This window comes from Nuphar pumila, chromosome 5, assembly GCF_984573655.1.
Source record: "Nuphar pumila chromosome 5, dmNupPumi1.hap1.1, whole genome shotgun sequence".
NCBI lineage: Eukaryota > Viridiplantae > Streptophyta > Magnoliopsida > Nymphaeales > Nymphaeaceae > Nuphar > Nuphar pumila.
In genome coordinates, this window is record NC_143253.1 from 117,502,247 (window position 1) to 117,524,441 (window position 22,195).

At 38.1% G+C, this 22,195-nt stretch overlaps 1 protein-coding gene across 1 annotated transcript; it reads left to right on the plus strand.

Annotated features, from left to right (window-relative positions):
* The first annotated feature begins 996 nt into the window (after positions 1–996).
* On the plus strand, positions 997–20,549 carry LOC149838314 (beta-galactosidase 6-like). Its single transcript, XM_090008223.1, has 19 exons — positions 997–1,257; positions 1,565–1,660; positions 2,033–2,145; positions 2,245–2,311; positions 3,787–3,879; positions 4,793–4,936; positions 13,448–13,542; positions 14,292–14,400; positions 14,470–14,554; positions 14,763–14,881; positions 15,639–15,803; positions 16,516–16,694; positions 17,616–17,707; positions 17,994–18,100; positions 18,236–18,343; positions 18,586–18,693; positions 18,862–19,007; positions 19,837–20,176; positions 20,267–20,549. Exons 1-19 carry the CDS (start codon positions 997–999, stop codon positions 20,375–20,377), a joined length of 2,538 nt encoding a protein of 845 aa, XP_089864349.1. The 3' UTR covers positions 20,378–20,549.
* Positions 20,550–22,195: the final 1,646 nt, after the last annotated feature.

The window sequence follows — 22,195 nt, forward strand, 5'->3', positions numbered from 1 at the left end:
CCATACCCAAAAATCTGGTTCAAGTCAGGTTTCACCTGGGTCCAAACCAAACCCGACCCGTTGACACCCCTACTTTAGGGGTGGACATTGTGTCAGGTACCTCACACGAGATGGCTGAATTTGGGTTTGCTTGTGCAGCCCAAAGTCCAAAAAGTGTTGGGCCTGGCGGGGTTTGGGTAAGAGTAAAATGTCATCTCAATGACTTGATCTCACCTAGATCCAGTCTCCTATATGAAACTATACCATGCCTGTATAATGTCAAACTTTTGATGGACTTGGGTTTTAGGTTGGGTTTGTTGGCCTATAATGGACCCTGGGTTTGGGCTGGAAGAGCCTGAGGTCCATCCCTAATTACTTTACATGCATAGGAGCAGTCAACGAGTCAGATATCCAATTCATCAAGGTGCACACAATCCAAGTTTTCGGTTTTGTTAAGACAATGAAATCCGAAACCCCAATCCATATAATTTAAAGATTTTATATTCACTAAAAGTACAAATAAAATACTCGGGTCAAACCTGCTCTCTTCAGATATCCGATAAAATCACAATTCAAACCTGATCTGCATATTACTCGGGCCGACTTTGGGTCGATCCAAATAATCTTTGGTCACCATTTTTTATGCCCATAGCCAAGTATTTGGGTTCAGGTCGAATCGGGTGTCCGGTACAGACCATACCCATTAACAGCCCTATACATGCGGTAGAAGTGAACCTTGAAGACATTTTTGGTTTCCAAACTTGGCAAGGAACACAAAAGGAGAAACAAAGTCATGAAGGCCATGCATTAGAAGGCAAAAATTCATAATGAAAAACATATTCAAGAAACCATGGCCTCCCCATCCAATCAATTCATTCAAATATGTACGCCAAGTGTGAGCCTTCCCCAGCTATGCACCACCAAACTTTCTCATACTTCATGTCTTCTTTGAAAACACAATACCCCAACTTTCACATTGAGTGGCACATATATCTTATTTGGTAATCTAGTAACTCCATGGTTGGCCTTCTCTCCTATAATAACCACACCCTTCAGCCCCTCCCCTACCCATTGAATCTCCCACATATGGAGAGCCTTTGGAGGAAGGGCTCCTTCCCTCACAGCAAGGTTTTGTGGGTACTGGCCTTCTTGTTGTTGGTAGCAGCAGCACATGCAGAGGGTGTAGGGGTGACCTACGATGGGAGGTCCCTCATAATCAATGGCCAGAGGAGGATGCTCTTCTCTGGCTCCATCCATTATCCTCGAAGCACACCACAGGCATGAACTTCCCCACCTTTTTTTTTTTTTTCTTCGTTTTACCATTGGTTGTTTATTTCTTCCAACTGAGAAACCAATCAAAAACCAGTTCTATATCATCTAATTGACATGCCGTTGTGGTCCTCCTTTTCTCTCCATTATTTGGTACATTTCATTTTGTAAAAGATGTGCAATATTCATCTCTCTCTCTCTCTCTCGATATATATCGAGAGAGAGAGAGAGAGAGAGAGAGAGAGAGAGAGAGAGAGAGAGATTCACATGATTTCTTATTTGTATGGTTGATTTTTCTGTTTAATTTACCTTTCAGATGTGGCCAGATTTGATTGCAAAAGCAAAGGAAGGAGGGTTGGATGTCATCCAGACTTATGTGTTCTGGAACCTGCATGAGCCAGCGCCTGGACAGGTGCATGACATATCTCTGCCATACCACTGGAAAATTTTGAAATTCATGGACGTTTTCTGGTGAAATATCCTACATTTTACCTGATGGATGTTCCTTTTTGGTTATGCATCACTTTCACTGTTACCTGATGGATGTTCCAAGTGAATCTCTCTGATGTACCCAATTTTTTGTTTTGTGGTGGTCGCAAATGGAATTCAAAAAGTTGGTCACATCCCACTTGATGCCAAACATGACCTAATATATATATATATATATATATATATATATATATATATATATATATATATATATATATATTTTCGTTGAAGAATTTATGTTAAATTTCATTGTTATTTTTGCCTGACAACCATTATTGTAAATTTTATTTTGCAGTATAATTTTAAAGGAAGGTATGACTTGGTGGCATTTTTTAAGCAAGTTCAAGCACAAGGTCTCTATGTGAGCCTAAGAATAGGTCCCTACATCGAATCTGAATGGAACTATGGGTATGGACACTTATGTCACTAATAATTTCCTTTCTTTTTTTCAGTTTTTGGTATAATAAAATCACAATTAATGTGCATTTTTTCCTTTTTCTGTTGCAGGGGGTTTCCATTTTGGTTGCATGATGTCCCAGACATAGAATACCGAACCAACAACGAGCTTTTCAAAGTCATGACTCTCACCTCCGTACCTCATGCCTAAACTGTTACAATATCCTTGTGTTTGTTGTTAGGGGAGAAATATATAGTTGTGACTTGTCTGGCAAGATCTGTTAGTGCACGTCACCTTGTGTTGGGACGTTGCAAGTTCGAAACCCAAATGGTATGGTAGTACAACTGGGTAAGGGTCTGCCTAACCCTAGCTTTCTCGGTTAAAAACAGACCCACCGAGTCCGCCCCCAGTGGTAGCGGGCCTGGGGAGAAGGTGTTGACCCCTTCGTTCTAGATTCGACACCATTGGGTGTGGGTGCCTTTTACTGCTGGATTCTATAAGAGCTTGGGTGTCGGTGACCTCACCAGGAGATTAAAAAAAGGCTGATGCAAAGATCAATGTTATCACTTATCAGTACTAATAGGGGTGCCAATAAGCCAGTTTTGGGTTTGGGTCGTGTGATGGTTGAGTGGACATTGCAGCCGACTTTTGATGAGTGGGCCCAGCCATGGATCCGGATCTGACTTAGAACACATGGTGGATTACAGACCCGGTTGGATCTGGCCCCCACTGACACTGGATCTCTCAGATAAAGGGTCACGAATAACAGTTTGCTCCTGAAATAGATAAACTGAGTCGGGTTAGACACACTTTACCAAGTTTATTTGTCCAATTCTGACCTGGATTTGACTGAATCGGACGCTATTAATTTGTTTCAAATCCTACCCGTTTTGTATAAATGAACCTTATTTTTATGGACCATATCAACCCGAATTGCCTTCTGTCGAGTCAGAATCAGACAAAGGTCCGACCCACTTGGATCTCTACTTATCAGTAGTCTGCAAAAGAAATGGGTTTGAACTGATCTCTGATCCAAATGAAACACTTTATTCTTGGATATAGATCCTAAAGTAGGGTCTATTGCATATTCAGAACAATTTTGGACCTACCCGATTGGTTTTCTTCAGATTTGGATCTGGATTTAGATCGCTGTTTAATTTACTGTAGGATCTGTGCTCAAATACAGATCAAATATGGCCCTTCATTTCTAGGGATGTACACAAGTCTGACATAATCGGGTCTAACCTAATCGGATCCTGAGTTGGATGGAATCATATAAAATTGAATCCAGTTCCCACTAGCTTAAAACCCAATATTTACACTTAATCAGATTTGGGTTTTAGTCGGATTCAGATTCTGATTTGGATTTGGATGCAAATCTCAATACGAACCCAAATCCGATTATTAATTGGATCCCAATTTGGCTACGGAATCTGGCTAATCGGATTCAGATCCGAGTAGGATGTCGGGCTACATCCGACCCGTTGACATCTCCAGTCATTGCTCGGGGTGCAAAGTGCAAACAGATCAAAGTTGATTGTATCTCCAACAAACAATTCTTAACTTGGCCCATATTTGTTATGAAGGTTATATGTTTGTTATTTTATGTGCTGAAAATTGAAGGGTGGTTTGATTTGTGTTGGTGCATGCAGTTCCACATGCAGAACTTCACCACCAAGATTGTTAAACTCATGAAGTCTCAAAACATGTTTGCTTCTCAAGGAGGTCCCATCATAATTTCTCAGGTACTCTCACAGTCCCAATTTTATCGGATGTTGTGAAGATGAGTAAAAAAGTTGAAAAGATAAAAAAAAAAAAAATTCTTATTATATTTTTATACCATCCATATATGTATACATGGGCACTGACCAATATATTTTGGATATGGAACAAATAATAGGGTATAGTTATTGCGGCTGGAAGGGGCACTATAGGGATAAGTCCAATAATATCTATACTTGGATCCAGTTTGGTAATTTCAGTCAATTCTGGGTAGGATCTGAAGAGATCCAAACCTTCAGACCCAAGTCCATTCTAGATCTTCTTTGGATGTGGAGTGGAGTGAGTCCTGTAACCACAGAACAAGCCGTTGGATCCATTCAGAAGACCATGGTCCAGCTCAAATCTGGCCATTTTTACACCTGCTGTACTGAGACGGCGAGACATAGGGATGCAAATGGGTCGGATCCAGGATGGAGGTTTTGCAATTTTTAGCTGTTCCAGGTCCCACTGAATTTGACTCTCCTACCTATTTATCTGTTCTGGATCTAATCTGTTTGCATCTCTAGCGAGACCCATATTTGAAATAGATCTCAGTTAAGGTAAAATATGGAGGGATCATGTCCACATTTATTTGACAGGTAATATGAATTGGACCTAGCTAGATTTATATCTTGATTTGTGGATTTCTTTACAGTAACAGCCACAGGATGGTCATTCTGCACATTTGTGAGGTCTAGCTTTTGTAGATCAAGCCCTATGAACATGATATGTATATATATATATATATATATATATATATATATATATATATATATATATATATATATATATATATATATATATATATATAGAGAGAGAGAGAGAGAGAGAGAGAGAGAGAGAGAGAGAGAGATCTTGTGGTGGTTTTTAACTAAAGCTGGTGCTCATGTGGTGCAGATAGAGAACGAATATGGGACTTACGAGAAAGGATACCATGAGGCTGGCGTCGCTTACGTGAAGTGGGCAGCGAAGATGGCAGTTGGGCTGCACACGGGTGTCCCTTGGATGATGTGCAAGCAAGATGATGCCCCTGACCCTGTGGTAATTATAATCCTTTTCAACCATCTCTCTTATTCAGCTCCTCCCATCTTTTAGCTTCATCATATCCAGACCCGCTAGTCTTTTTTTTTTCTTAAAGGTAAGCTGGGGAGTAACGGTCCCCCACCGGTTTAATACTTGCTGATAATCAAAGTTACAAAATGACTGTACAATTACAGTATCAAGAAATCGGTTGCCAATCCGATCTAGCCATAATGGCAAGATGTTTGGTAAGCAATCTTCCATCCATCTCAAATCTGGCCTTTGTTCCAGATGAAGTAGATTTTTTTGAATTTATAACCCGAAGAAATCGCACTCAGCATGAAGACCTGATCGCGCTGGCTCAGCCTGCCATACTTACAGTTGTCGTGCAGACAGCGCAAAACTCCGAAGCTAGGACCCCTGCCCCTGGGGCCTATGCTACGCATTGGCTTCCGCCGACGTCCATCATAAGAATCGAACTTTGACTGCGAGTCTAGGAGCCAAGACCCTACCCAACTAAGCCAACCCCCCTTGGGGCAGATGAATTTGTAGATTGGATCATGGTGACCCTTTTCCCTGATCATCTCCTACTCTGCTTTGATAGAGAACTCACCCCAGAGCCGCTAGTTTTACTACCGGGGTAAAAAATCATGATGCATTACTCTTGGGAGTAGTGACCTCTCTCATTTGGCCATGGTCTTAGACTCTGGCCTGGTGCCTGGTGGGCGTTACCTTTTATTGTCCCCTTGTGGGGGATGAAGTGCAGTCCCCCACCTCGTTGGATTGTTCGTAGTAGGCTTGATGCTGTGTCTTCTTTGGTACCAACTGGCTTTTGTCTCCTACCCTATGGGCATCATCCCTTATCTTCATGCTATAATGTTATACTCCTTGTGAAATCTCTTTGTTGCAAGAACTCTATATATGGTTGATTTAATAAATAGTGATTGGTAGCTTTTCACATGTTAGGTGCTAAATGAACATGTTAAAATAAGGTCTTCAGCCTTTTTTTTATTTTATTTTTAAATTATGACCGTACAGATGTGATCTATGTACTTGATTTTATAGGAATCAGCCCTTGAAGCGTTCTATTCTCACACATGGGTGGGTTTTTATAAGGTTAAAAAAATCAACGGTCCAAATTTTTTGTAAATTTTTTATGCTCAAAATATCATTTTTTCATCAAAAACACATGATACAAGTGTGGATTCCTCGTACATCTATCATCCCTGACACATTTATAGGGTCGAAACTGTGAAAAAAGTACCGAAAGGGCTGAAAAACCCATTTAGCATGTATCAACATCTCTCTCTCTCTCTCTCTCTCTATATATATATATATAGCAGCCTACTCCGATCTGTAACTATCACAGTTTATTGGGTTTTTAAGGGGTTTTTTCATGTTTTTCTCAAATTTGACTACAAAATGCATCGTCTACTTGATTTTATAGAAATTTGTAGCAGGTAGGTTTTTATAAATTTTTGAAAATTGATGGTGTAAAATTTTTATAAATATCATAAATATCTAAAGCATAAAAAATCATGTTTCCTTTTATTTATAACAAATATGATCCAAGTGTCGTTTCCTAGCAAATTGACCATGCCGAATGCATCCACGGGTTCATATTTGTGAAAAATAACCCAAAACTCCCGTTTTATCATGGTAGACTACAGTAGGCACAAAATATAGGTAGCGACCCCATATATATATATATATATATATATATATATATATATATATATATATATATATATATATATATATATATATATATATATATATATATTGAGAGAGGGAGAGAGAGTAGCTGCCTTCACCCCTGTGTGCCTCTGACAGCCAACACACGCACGATGGACGATGCATGCACAAAGAAGGCGTTCAAATGCCTTTTAGTGACGCTAAAAGTGGGTTTTGCATGTGCTCTCCCTGCATCCTGGCCACCCATCAGCCCACGATAGGCGGCTTTGAGTCGTTGGCTGCCATGGGCAGCTACCTCCTTCTCTCTCCCTATATATATATATATATATATATATATATATATATGTGTGTGTGTGTGTCTTTTTAATAGTAAAATTTGTATTTTTATAGTCACTGATTTTGAAAAATATTGTCAGAAAATCTTGTGCTAAAATATATTGTCAATGTTCATTGAACGGAGCATGTAAATCTCATATGCTTTGTTGGATTTGATGAAAACAACCTGAAACAATGAAATCCCATACATGGCACGTAGAGTTGCAAACCGATCAGATTTAGATCTCAAAATACATTGGGAAGTCAGCTAGGTTTGGAACCGGGACAACAAATTTTGCAAATTTGGCTTCCTGAATCCATCCGTTTGCAACCCTAAGAATATAATATTAGCATACTAAACTAGGAATCAGATCCCATTCCTAAGCATCAGGTTTCTTATTTTCTCACTCAAATCGATATAAAGCCCATAACTTGTCAGGACCAGATTCCCAGAGGGGTAGATCATGTGGTTCCGGCATGCAAAGCGTGGATCAAGACTTAAAAAGAACTGCACCTGCTCGGCTAAGGGCTGAGCGTAGATTGGGCAGCGAGCAGGTACGTTGCAACAACAGGGGGGGGGGGTGCAATTGCAGTAGCAGCCACAACGTTATGAGAGGAGGCGTGTTTGGGTAGATGTCGAATACGCTACACGTGGGCAGGGAGCCTCCGGGTGCATGTCATAGGAGGAGGACATGACTAGGCAGGTAGATGGAGAGAGGCGTGTTGTTGGAAATAAAACAACAAACTAGAGAAGAAAATTGTTCTCTAGAATGAAAAACACGCAGAAATGGTGCTAAAGAAGGAGAAGGCTACAAAAGGCTTCAAAATATTCCAACGACTTATCAAAATGATGATACATGGCTACTATATATATAGCATTCAAGCCCAACCAGGATTTAATTACATAGTAAATTTCTGTCATAGAAAAACTAAAAAGCTATTACATTTTCAATGAGAAGAAATAAATGGGAGAGGAACCCAAAGAGTTTGCATAGAAAAATTGTAGATAGCCTTAATGTAAAATGAGTTCCCAAAATGAGGGAGGAATACGAAGAGTCTAGCTTATAATTCCAACAAGCCTTAATGCAAAACGAGTTTCCAAAATGAGAGAGGAATACAAAGAGTCTAGCTTATAATTCCAACAACCCTTCTTAAGCTAGACTATAACGACACCTAAATTCTCTCTCAATTTATTGAAAGTTTCATTCTTCAATGATTTTGTAAAGATATCAACCACTTGGTCTTGGGTCTTGCAAAACTTGACATTGACATCTCCATTTTTGACCAAGTCTTTAATGAAATGATACTTGATTCGAATATGCTTGCTTTTGCCATGAAAAACCAGATTTTTGGTGAGTGATATGACTAACTATTGTCACAAAACAAATGAGTGCTTTCACATTAAGGATGCTTCAACTCATGAAGAATGCACCTTAGCCAGAGAGCTTGGCAACTAGAAAGAGCCAATGAAATATACTCAGCTTCGGTTGTGGAGAGAGCAACAACAACTTGCTTCTTCGATGCCCACGAGATTGCACCTGAGCCAATGTGAAAAATGAAACCTAAAGTGTTTTTACTATCATCTCTATTTCCACCCCAATTACTATCACAAAAACCCACCAATTTTGAATCTTCGACACATTTATAATGAATTCCATAATTGATAGTGCCACACACATATCTCAAAATTTTTTTGCTTATGTCCCAATGAGTATTAGAAGGAGATTCCATGAATCTGCTAATCATGCTGACAGCAAACATAAGATCAGGTCTTGTAGCAGTCAAGTGCATAAGACTACCAACAAGGCTTCTATAAAGAGTTTCATCGATCTTTCTCTCACCATAATTTTTGATAAGTTTCAATCCAACTTTCATGGGAGTATTAAGAGGTGTAGCACCCTCCATTCTGAACTTCTCAGTATATTTTCAGCATACCTTTTTTGAGATATGAATATTTCATCTTCAACTTGCTTTACCTCAATGCCCAGAAAAAAAGCCCCATGTCAGTCATTTCGAATTCGTATATCATATCCTTCTTGAAATTTTCACACATGCTTACACTAGTGTCAGTAATGATTAAAGTATCAACATATAAGCATATGACTAAGAACTCCCCTTGAATGCCTTCTTTGATGAAGAGAGTATGCTCAAAAGGACACCGTTTGAAACCATTCTTCAAGAAATATTCATCAATGCGACTATACCAAGCCCTTGGTGTTTGTTTCAGCCCATATAAAGCCTTCTTCAATCGACACACTTTATTTTCTTCATCCTTCTTCACATAACCCAGAGGTTGATCAATATACACTTCTTCAAGAAGACCATTCAAGAAAGCCGATTTAACGCCCATTTGATAGACCTTTCATTTTCTTTGAGCAGCCAAAGCTAACACCATGCGAATTGTTTCAAGGCGAGCCACAGGAGCAAAAACTTCATTAAAATCGATGTCATACCTTTGCTTATAACCTTTTACCACCAGCCAAGCTTTGCATTTTTCAACTTCTCCATTTGAGTTGAATTTTGTTTTATATACCCACTTGACGCCAATAGATTTGTGTCCACTTGGAAGCTCAGTCAACTCCCAAGTATGATTTCTTTTAATGGAGTCTATTTCTTGATTCATAGCAATTCTCCACTTCTCTTCTTGAGATGCTTCTTCATAAGTAATTGGATCGGCGTCCGCAAATAAAGCAAAATTCACCAAATCTTCTTCAAGATTTCTTCTTGTTGTTTCATAAATTTCTTGAAGACTTCTTGTCTTCATAGGAGGAGATTCATAACTTCTTAAAGATGAGGAAGACGGTGATAAATGCGTAGATAGAGAGGAGAGTGAAGTATCTCCTTCGCCACCATCACTATTAGGTTCATGCTCCATGATCGTGCGATTCTTCCTTTTCGCAATGCTATTTTGTTGAGGTGTGTACCGAGTAGTCAACTGATGACGGATGCCCTTCTCTTTCGAGAATTCCTCAAACTTATTGAATATATATTCAGCCCCACGATCAGTACGCAAGGTTTTAATAGAGAGATCACTTTGCTTTTCAACAAATGTCATAAATTACTTAAAATATTTAAACACCTCAGATTTTTCTTTTAGAAAATAAACCCATGTCTTCCGACTGAAGTCATCAATGAATGTTAAAAAGTAACGATTACCTTCAATAGATGTGGTGCGCATAGGGCCGCATAGATCAGAATGAACCAACTCAAGTGGTTTTGATGCTTGCCAAGATTTGCCACAAGGAAAAGAGTCTTTGTGATGTTTTCTAAGAACACAACCTTTACAAATTTTGTCTTGCTAATGAATGTTAAGCATGTCTCTGACCATATGTTTTTTGCACATGAGAGATAAAGAACTGAAATTCAAATGCTTATATCGAAGATGCCATAACCATGTTGGATCTTTAATAATAGTATTGAAGCAAGGAAGAACAACACTTTGAAATATAAATAGAAACATTTTGTTTTGAGTCATTTTCACCTCGACTATGAGGGTATTCTTCTTATCCTTGATTTCACAAATTTTTTCTTTGAAATGAAGATCATATCCTTTTAGAATAAGTTGCCCAACACTCAAAAAATTGTGTTTGAGGTCTGAAACATAGAAAACATCGGTGACATGCTTGTCACCAAGGTTAGTTTTGACAAGAATATCACCATGTCCCTTAACCGCAAGCCTATTATCATCACATATTCTAACTTCAGTTTAGACCATTTCATTTAAGTCCACAAATAATTTTTTGTTTTCAGTCATGTGGTTACTACAATCACTATCAATATACCATACTTCATCATGTATTTCTTCTTTGGTATCACAAGCAAGAAAGAGAATATCATCATCAAGAATTTCATTTTTCTCATGCATGAAAGTTACCTCCTTTTGGTTTTCTTCTGTCAATCTCTTTCTATAAAACTTTATGGTGTGACCATACTTTTGACAATGAAAGCATTGAACTTGTGAGAGGGAGCGACGACGACCTCGACCTCTTTCTCGCATAGAATAAGCTGAATCACAATAATCTTCTTTCGTCTCTTGATTTCTACCATCTCCATATCCTCTTTCTCTTCGTCCTCGAGCACCACCACGAATAGAAAGTTGTGTCTGAAAAGCTTGCTCAATTGGAGGAGAATCAAATTACTTTATATGAAGTTCATGGGATTGAAGTGATCCCATTAAACTATCAATGGACAAAGTGAATAAGTCTTTAGATTCTTCTATAGCAACAACAATATGTTCAAACTTGCGAGTTAAGCTTCTCAATATTTTTCAACAACTCTTTGATCTTCAAGTTTTTCACCATTTACTCGCATTTGATTAACAATGGAGAAGACTCGATTGAAAAATGCTTCAATAGTTTCAGATTCTTTCATTTTTAAAGAATCAAATTCACTTCTAAGAGTTTGGAGTCTCACCATTTTTACCTTGTCTTCTCCTTTATATGTTGTATAGAGTCTTCCTTTGCAGATTCCACCGAAGATATCATTTCAAAAATACCTTCATCAATAGCTTGATAATTATAGAACAATGCCTTATTGTTCTTCTTTCAATTTTTCTTCAACTCAGTTTATTGTCGTGGAGTGATGCCCTTCACATTGTCCATCACATCGAAGCCACTTTCAACAATGTCCCATAGATTTTGAGAGTCAAAGAACGCCTTCATTTGAATACTCCACTTGTTATAATTTTTTCCAGCAAAGCAAGGAACTTATGGTTGCATCATTTTGTTGGAAGTCATCCTAGCTTTGATACCACTATATTGAAAATAAAACAACAAACTAGAGAAGAAGATTGTTCTCTAGAATAAAAAATATGCATAAATTATGCTAGAGAAGGAAAAGGCTACAAAAGGCTTCAAAATATTCCAACGACTTATCAAAATGATGATACGTGACTGCTATATATATAACATTCAAGCCCAACCAGAATTTAATTACATAGTAAGTTTCTGTCATAGAAAAACTAAAAAGCTATTACATTTTCAAGGAGAAGAAATAAATGGGAGAGGAACCCAAAGAGTTTGCATAAAAAAACTACAGATAGCCTTAATGTAAAACGAGTTCCCAAAATGAGGGAGGAATACGAAGAGTCTATCTTATAATTCCAACAAGCCTTAATGTAAAACGAGTTCCCAAAATGAGAGAGGAATATGAAGAGTCTAGCTTATAATTCCAACACGTGTTCCCAGACAAGGTACACGATCATTGCTGCTCTAGAGGGGGGGTGTCCCAAGGCAAGGGACAGAGCCAAGAAAAAATCAACAGGGAGAGAAAGACATCTCACATGGTGGGCTCCGAAGATGAGGCAGATGGTGAAGGGCGCAGCTGGAAGGGAGAAATATGTTTTACACTGGTCGACGATGATGAATGGTTGAGGGAAAAGAACTGTTTCCAGGCAAACACTCATATGAACACAAACGAAGAAAAAATGAATCACCCAATAATCTTCTTTAGAAATAAACTAAGCTACAATTTATCTATATACATGAGTGTAGATAGGTAAAAGAGTTTCCACCCTAGATGGGATTCTAGGGGGCGTCCTACCAGAGTCTCAGTTTGAGTGAAACACCACGCTGGGATACCTTGCACTGGATCCTGGAGCTGGGACAACTCCTGTAGATTGGATCCTGATCGGAGTGGATTCAGGACTGGAGGGCGGATTCTCTGAGTCAGACCTGCAACAGAAAAGGGTCCATAACATAACTGGAGCCAACCTTTGCTTGCTATCCTGGACATGGTTAGGATGGACCAGATCTGATTAGGAATGAATCAGAACTGGTTCGGGCATGTGCACATTAGATCCACATTAATCCTAGTCTCGTATTTGCAGTTTTTTTATAGACAAGTTGGGAGATAAATCCCTTGGGATTCGAACCCAAGACCCCTCGGTTGATTCAGTTATATAAAAGAGGAGACTCAAGTTTTCTACGAAGGATTCAACTCGATAAGAGAACCGGATACACTTTTAGCATAAGGAGGTCAAGTTCCTCAAGTCCATTGTTTTTACTTTTGAGCTTATGGGGTTTAATATTTGGTACTAAGGAATGCATGAAACTATTGAGTAGAAATCACCTTCTTTTCATAATTTTTAGATTTTTTTCGTAGATTGGACCTGTGGATAATGTATAAGGTTTGTTCAGTAGAAAATGAGTCTTGAATCATGAAGTTGTGACATGTCAGTAGGTTTTCTAAAAGGCTTTAAAATCGGCAACCAACAATATACCAAAATTTTAGGACTCAAGTTTTATTTTAACTTCAAAAAAGCATGATCCAAGGTTTGAGCCTTAGCAAACAAACCATACTAAATACGTCAATGTGGTCAAATTGAGTTGATACAGCATAGACCGTTATTTCTAGATCAATGGTTCCATACCTTCATTAGTACCAAATAGAAACCTGAGCTTATGGACTTTATCTCGTGCCACTTCTCACTATATATCTAATAATAATAAGAGTTTGCAGAGACCAAATTTTCAAGAATATTCACCATGCGATGGACTGACTGAAATGCAATATTTGATGCAGATAAATACATGCAATGGACAGAACTGTGGTGAGACGTTTGTTGGTCCCAACTCACCTACAAAGCCTGCTTTGTGGACAGAGAACTGGACATCTATGTAAATCTTTTTTTCTTTTTCCTGCACATAATGCATAACCTTGTCCCTGCTCTTTCTAGCAAATCTAAAGGACTTGAGAAACTCTACGTGATGAAGTCTCATTCATCTTTCCTTCGGGGTCTGGGTGTGCATGCCACAAAAGGCTGTACCCAGCTGTTGGATGTCTATTTGTTCAGGTAGTAATGATAGTATCTTGTGTTGGTGGCTCATTTTTTTCTAAGCAATGGAGAAAGAAGACCTAAACATGCTACTAAAATACTCTACTAATTACAAAAATAGTGCTGTCAAGAACGTAAAAGGATGTAGGATGGACACTTGGTCAGATCTAGTATATTGAATATCAAAAGCAAATGTGCTTCGAGCAGCTGCCTTTAAGCACTATCAGGTGGCCTATTTAGTGTTATAGTGCTATTTTTCATTAGAAAGTGTGATGATTAGGTCTAAACGTACGATTGGTGCCCTTGTATGCCTACTTCTACATACTCAAGAGGCGGTTTATAGAGTAATTAAAACGGGACTGAATCAGGTAAAATGTTTTTACATATAATTATTGACACATAAGTGACAACTGTCTATGCAGTGGGACTCATGATCATCAGTTTTTTGTGTGCCAAACAAGACAAGTCCTGTGTTGGCATTTTACATTAGCCATATAAAACACCTTTTTACCTGATCTATGCTGTCAATTAAAACATGCTTAGAGTTCTGAAATCTGAAGAAAATTACTACGTACATATTCTTCTTGTAAGGTATCAAGTGTTTGGCGGTGATCCATATTTAAGAAGCGCCGAGGATATCGCTTATGCTGTTGCACTTTTTATAGCAAAGAAGAATGGAAGCTTTGTGAACTACTACATGGTAATTAAGGAATTGTTGATGACCCTCAACCATTTTCAATATTTTCAATACTGAAGTTGCACGTTGCAGTACCATGGAGGAACAAATTTTGGAAGGACAAGCTCTGCATATGTCACTACAAGCTACTACGATCAAGCTCCTCTTGATGAATATGGTACGATCAGGCTCACCCAAGTGTCGTATTATCATGGAAGCACCATAGTTTTGGTGTTTTCAACTGTCATCTAGTGGATCAATAGACTATATGGTGTGTAGATCTTTGTTTGGGATAATTTAAGGCTAACAGCAATACTGCATTAATGGAGCACGGAATGGTTCATTGCTTGATGATTTTCTGCAAATTCCTTGGCATGTTTTTCAAGGATTGGTAAGGCAACCTAAATGGGGCCATCTCAAAGAATTGCATGCTGCAATAAAACTTTACGCCACACCACTACTACAAGGAAAACAAAGTTATTCATCCTTGGGCCAACTGCAGGAGGTAAGAGCTACTGACCATAAATCTTTATGAGTTAGTTAGCTTTCTTGCAGTCCATTTGAAGTGTTCTTGTCTTTTATTTTTTTGGGGGTGGGGTGGATAATTTAAGGGAAAAACCCCTCATCACCGAGCACACATTGGCTGGCTTCCAGTTGGTAAAACCCTTGAGGTTCCCCCTGCCCACTGGGGAGTACACCCAGCTTAGAGCTTGCGGCAAGGGGCGCCACTCCATGGATTTTGAACTTGTGATATCCTGTCAACTTGGTGACATTCACAAGTCGCCCTTACCAGATAAGCAGGCCCTTGTGGGCCATTTGAAGCGAAGGTTGATCACCAAGTTATACAAATTGTTGACATTTCAGCTTTTTTCTTTCTTTGTTTGACAAGGAACATGCCTAAGTACAGGGGTCGCTTAATGGGGCCCCACCTAGACAGTAAATTCTGGGTAAGTGTCCTAGCCCACAAGGGACACCCACCAAGCAAGCCACAAGCATAATCCCAGGGGGAATCGATCCAGGTAAGATGGGATTCCACCATCTCACCAAGCACTACCTTAACCACTAGCTAGGGAACTTGGGTATAAGCGTTGCAGCTTGGATAGCTCGGGATCGATTTGTGAGTCAGGTTGACTCACTAAAAAACTCTTGCCTAAAGAATCTCTTACAACTCTTGGTGAATCAATCATGTGATAACTATCTCAAGAAGCCAGTATATATAATGACCCAATGATTTCATTGCATTTCATTCCATTGTGGTACAGGCGTATGTTTTCCAAGAACAAGCTGAGGGGTGTGTGGCATTTCTTGTAAACACAGACAAAAGAAATAAAACTACTGTGAAATTCAATGGCTCAAATTATGATCTACCTGCACACTCAATTAGCATTCTAGGACATTGCAAGAAGGTGATCTTCAATACTGCAAAGGTAAGCTTTTGATCTCTTTTGAGGTATGAGAGAGACCACTTGGTTGTCATGGATTTGAACCAGGATTTTATGTTTAATTTATAGGCTCTAGCAGCTGAACCGGTTCTCAGACAATTTCTTCATTTTTTTATTAATTCTCCTTTTCTTTTTGTCTATTGATAGAATTGATTTTATTTGATTGCCAAGCCATGGGGTCATACCCAAGCCTTTAGCTACCTTAGATTGTATTTAGATCAACTGAAAGCATGGAAATTCCTAGATTTTTAAGTTTTCCGTTTAATGGTACGAAAACCAAAATTGAAGAAATTCTAGCTTCCTTTTGTTAGTAAAAATCCAAAGGAAATTCTCACCAATAGTAGGAAACTCTAAACCAAGGAAATTCTGTCTTCAATGAACCTTAAAGAATCTAATTTCAACTCTAGCAATTGTTGATCAAGTCACATGCTTGTAGTTTTTCTTCAATTTTGGTGTGTGTGTGTGTGTGTGTATATATATATACACACACACACACACACACACCAAAATTGAAGAAAAACTACAAGCATGTCAGTTAACTCATTCAAGAGCCTCATTGCATGTTCAGTCTTTGTGTGCATGTCTCGCTCTCCCTATATATATATATATATATCAGACTCTAGTCTTTGTCGCCTATCAGAAACTATGTTAAAGAATGACATAAAATTGCAATGATTTTGCTTATTTCCCACACCAGGTGAACGCACAATATGGCATAAGATCTCATGTATGTTCAAGCAATGTTGTTAAAGGCATGTGGGAGGGATGCCCAGAACGCATCCCTAACTATAATGGAACTACTCTCAGAGCAAATTACTTGTTGGAGCAAATGAACACAACAAAAGACGTATCAGACTACCTTTGGTACATAGCTAGGTATTGTATAGAAAAGTTCATCCTTCATCTTTTATTATTATAAACCCTAAGTTTTAATGTTCACTTCAAGGTACTTGAGCCAATACATTGCCGATCTAAGTCAAAACTCAACTTGACAGGCTCAAGGCAGTGCCTTAGCAGAGTCAAGTTGGGACTTGGGCCGACTTATCCTCCATGACTTAGTTCAAGCAGCTTATAAGGGATCTTGACTGCGATGCTAAGTCATGTTTGAGTGGGCCCAAGTAGGGTTATGATGAACTTGATCTCTGTGGATAAGGGAAACATTAAACAAGGTCCAACTGCAATTTGATCAGGCAAAATATGTCCACCAAAGAAACCAATGTTGTCAAACTAGGTCTGAATCATCTTGAATCAGCGAATTCAGATCGAATCAGCCCTTAGCCAGTTTCAAATAGGGTTGATTCAAACACCCCCCCCCCCCCCAAAAAAAAAAAAAAAAATGGACCGATTTTTGTTTGAGTCGTATAATTGACCAAAACCAGTCGAAGGCTCAGAATCAGCCAATTTCTGTTTTTTTCCTTATTTTTGTGATTTTGTGTTTTTCTGAATTTTTTAATAAAAAATCTGCTGACTTGTAATTAAACGACTCGATTTGATTTGGTTTTTTAAAGAAACCCATTTACCTAATGAACCGATTTTAACAACATTGAAAGAAACTACTTTTTTGAAGGCCTTTTTTCAAGTGTAGCACTAGAAAATATTGTCCATCTCAAGAGTGGATGGATGGAATAGAGAAATTTAAAAGATGATTGCATTGTTTTCCATCCATCTTCAGATGCTACTTCATGTTCCTGTTTCTTAAAAAGTTGAACTAGAAAAAAAGGCTGATTTTATGAATAGATATTTATTCTCTTAAATCAGTTGTGCTTACTTATTCCCTCATGAAATATCTTGATGCAGCTTTAATTATGATGGCAAGATCACTCAACCTGTTCTTCACATACAATCTGCAGCGCATGTTGTGAACGTTTTCATTAACGGCACTTTTGTAGGTATATCTGTTTTTCTCATTTCAATATTTATTAGTTATTGTTAGTGATGATAGCTTAATTCTTAACAATATTTCAAATTAGATATTTTCAATTAATACTGAACCATATATTGCAAATGCCACAATATATATGTGATTTATAACAAGCCATACCATGATTTGGTTAGTAATCAGGTACATGATGACAATACTGCCAAAAATCACAATAGAGAGGCATAGCGGTATATGCATTGTGCAAACCATACATTAATTTGCATAAACTAACACAAAAATCACTACTTTTTCAGGAACTGCACATGGAAGTTTCAGATCTGGATTGCTATATGAGAATCCAATATCATTGAATAAAGGGGAAAATCAACTTGCTTTACTAAGTGCTATGGTTGGATTTCCAGTAAGAATTGTCATTTGACTAAATCATCTCTCATTATATGAGCTTTCTAGTAAATATGGCATTATAATGCTTATAGACAATATGGAAGTATTAATTTAAGTTAGAGCCAATAATTTCTGCATTTGATTTATGAAGAATTCGGGAGGACATCTTGAAAAGAGAACTGCTGGGCTACAAGTGGTAAGGATTCAAGGTTCAAATAATGCCTCTCATGACTTCTCAAACTATCCATGGGGTTATCAGGTAATGTCCTTATTTGCTTTTTATTTTTCTGTTCTTTTTCCAGTTAGGCTCATGAAGTTAATTTTGGGTTAGAATACTCAATGAAATATATCTTGCAAGTTTACATTCTCAAAAGTAAGCGTAACACAAACATGGGTATCTAAATTTAAGCTAAGCATGATGATCCACTTGATAATTGCTGAACTTGATCTCTTGAGCCAGAAAAACTTCCTACTATGACTTGGTTTTCTGTGTTGATTTAGATTGGCCTATTGGGTGAGAAAATGCGAATACACAAGGAGAACTCAACTTGGAAGGTCAAGTGGACAAACAATGAGAGTTTTACAAAACAATCCCTTATTTGGTATAAGGTAATACAGCAGCTTATTCATGATTTTTAACAATATAATATCATTGGCATAATGTGTAGGTACTTGGATTAAGTTAAATTCTGACATTGATTAATCCCAACTACTGTACCAGTTTTATAAGAATTGGGTTGAGAAATATGATTTATTTAACATGTCTTTACTTGATAGGCAACTATAGATGCTCCTCAAGGAAATGATCCAGTTGCTCTAAACCTCAGCAGTATGGGGAAAGGTCAAGCTTGGATCAATGGCAACAACATTGGCCGTTACTGGGTCTCCTTCTTTACAGCAACTGGAAAAGCTTCACAGGAACTGTAAGGAGTGGCTTTCTTATTCTTTTTAGTGCAGCATTTTGCCATCGAAAGGATGATCACATTGATAGAACTCCCTTTGCTTTTCACTATCAGTAAGTCATTTTATTTTAGAACATAGTTACCAGGGAAAGAAGTGGGTGTGAAAAGTGATGCATGAATTGTGAAGCGAGAAACAAGTGCTTCAAATTAAAATGCCTTAATTGGAAGCGAGTAGGAAGTAACATAAAAATTAAAGAATTTTGTTCTAATTAAAGTGCACCTTTAAACATTTTGTGCAAAAATACCCATTATATATCACTTAAATTTTTATTTGTGGACAATATATAAGCTGATGAATTAATTAGCGGTTGTTATTCTTGTTTCTTTAGTTCCTTTAGTAATTCTTATACCTATGATGTTAGATTATTCACAGGGTATTCAGGTTCTCATTTTTGCAACCTTTTCTGCAACTTGTATATGTGAATCCATGGAAGGTCATCATTGAGTAGCTTTTAATACAAATAATAGAAAGATATTTTTAACATAAGAAGTGCATTTTGTAACATCAGCAAAATTTTGATTTATAGTGGGAACAAGTTTCTCATAAAGTTTGGGAAGCATGAAAGAAAATCATGGTTTCGCTCTTCGGCCGCTTCCTAAGCGAGCTTTTTAGGAAGTCAGCTTATGAGGTTTTTAGAAGATTCCATTTCGGTATGGTTTAGAGTTCTAAACATCAAAGTAGATAGTATCACATGGCTGCTTCCATTTATAGTTTGTTTCAATCGCAATCTATCCAAACAATACTACTTGACATATTTTCTCCCTTTTTTTTTTGTTTTTCCTGAATTAGGTATCATGTCCCTAGATCATTTCTTCAGCCTACAGGAAACCTTGTTGTGCTATTTGAGGAGCTTGGTGGAGACCCATCTCTCATTTCATTTGTTACTGTCACTGTACCACGAGTATTTGGACATGTCTCAGACTCTCATCCACCACCCATTGACTATGTGAAAAAAGTGCAATATAAGCAACATGAGGAACACATAAAACCGCAGGTTCAATTAAGTTGCATTCAAGGAAGGAGGATATCAAGTATAACATTTGCAAGTTTCGGCAGCCCAACTGGAGTTTATGGAAATCATTCTATTGGAAGTTGCCACTCTATTAATTCAAAGAATGTTGTTGAGAAGGTTTGCTTACTTCGATCATTACATCATCTAAGAAATCAAGTAAGCTTTTAATTTTTTTTCTTTTTTTTTTCCTCCAAAATTCTTGTTTAGGCCTGCTTGGGGAGAAGTGGTTGCTATATTGAAGTCTCAAAGACAGCATTTGGAGGTGATCCTTGTCCAGGCAGTTCAAAGTCCCTAATGGTTGAGGCCACATGTAATTGATTCAAAAGCAATACATATAAATTAGCATGTTGGGACAAGCATTTCTTTATCAAGTAAAGGAGAGGGGTTGTCTTTGTATCAGTGCATCAAATAACCCTTTTGCCCAAAAATTATACTGGGATAGTATATTCCACCATAAGATTGTTTCTAAGATGTTCCTCATAACATTGATACAATGTTGAACATTTGTTGCTTATTTTAATAAAATTGAACATTACTGGATTGTGCCCTTGCAATCTTAACCTTTGTATTGATCATGGCATGGATGTGCTTTACTGCTAGTCCTTTTTTTTCTGTTTCAATAATACTTCACTCACTTGTGAGCTCATTGGTATAAAAACCTCGTGTCCCCCTTGCCGACGCTGGAGTACACCAGCTTCATCCTTGCGGCAAAGGATGCACACTCATAGGTTTTGAACTTGTGACATCTCTTCAGCTTGGTGATCCCTTCCAGCCCTCATGGGTTTTATACTGCTAGCCTTGCTAAAGGCTTTTTTTAAATAGTCTACATATAGGATGTCCATGGTTTGGATTGATTGAATCAAAATCCGTATAATTAGTTTTGATAAAGTAAAGAACATGTGATTAATAATAATATTCAGGTTTAGGAGAAATTGGTTCCTCCTAACCGTCCATACGGTGTGGATAGTGCTGATTTTTTATGTTTCAGACTATGTTTGGTAAATCTAACCCCATAGATGTGTTTAGCATGATCAATTTGCTAGAAATTGACTGTTAGATCACACATTTTGATAAATTTTTTAATTTTATGAGCTTTAAAATTTATAAAAATTTAAGCTATTGATTATTAATCCTTATAAAATCATGCTCACATGTCATAATCAGATGATTCAAAAGCTGGTTTCTACTAAACTAACCATGTAGATCACATCTGTAAGGATAGATTTGAAACAAGTATTGGAAGAGTGAAAAATTGAAACCATCTGCATCCTTCTAGTATTAGGAGGATGTGAAACCCATCCGACTGTGTCGGGTGGGGAAGATAAGTTAAAAAAGAGAAAAAAAAGAGAAAAATGAGATTTGGGGAAAAGGGTTCCTCAAAACAAGGAACCACTTATCCCTCTCGTTGCAGGGGATGAGGATAAACCTCACCCCCTCTCCCCTCGATTATCGGGAGGGTGAGGCCTATCCTCACCCGTTGTGAGGGTTCTATAAAGAGCTCTCACGGTGGGTTGTTCAGCCCCACCCAAAACAAGAGAGTTAAGAGAGGGAGGCAATCGTCGGAGCACCGTTACGTCCATCGCAGGTAGCAATAGCCTCTCCCCCTTTTTTTCTTCCTTTTTCTATTTTCCTTAAGAGGTCGACAGCCATGGCTATCGGTGAGTTTGAGGAGAGATAGCCGGAAACCATGAATGCTGGCATCTAGTGGCGTAGCTAGGATTCATGTGAGGGGGGGTGGGGCAAATAGGGGCGTAGCAAAAAAAAATTGTGTGATAGTTGGGGGTTCAAGGGCAGCGCCCTCGAATTTTTTTTTGAGATAAAATAAAAATGGCTATAATTATTAATAAAAAACCATTTCATATGGATGAATCAAACTATTTGCTGCAGTCAGGGTTGGGCTAAGACTGGGTTGGGCTACAAAAATGGATTAAAAACTATTTCATATGGAATCAGGGCTGGGCTAGGACTGAGCTTTTAAAAAAAAAAAATTTAACTGTTTCGAGAGGCAGCCTGCCCCCCCTAGCTACGCCTTTGCTGGCATCATAACATAGAGGGAGAGAGAGAGGAGGGGATGAAGCTAGCAACCAGAGGTTTTCGGCAACCTCAACCCACGATGGGATGAGTCGGCATAGCCGA

Coding starts and splice junctions, on each gene's coding strand:
- LOC149838314 (XM_090008223.1), top strand. CDS start 997: ATGGTTGGCCTTCTCTCCTATAATAACCACACCCTTCAGCCCCTCCCC. Junction 3,880..4,792: donor GTCCCATCATAATTTCTCAG/GTACTCTCACAG, acceptor CATGTGGTGCAG/ATAGAGAACGAATATGGGAC. Junction 4,937..13,447: donor ATGATGCCCCTGACCCTGTG/GTAATTATAATC, acceptor TATTTGATGCAG/ATAAATACATGCAATGGACA.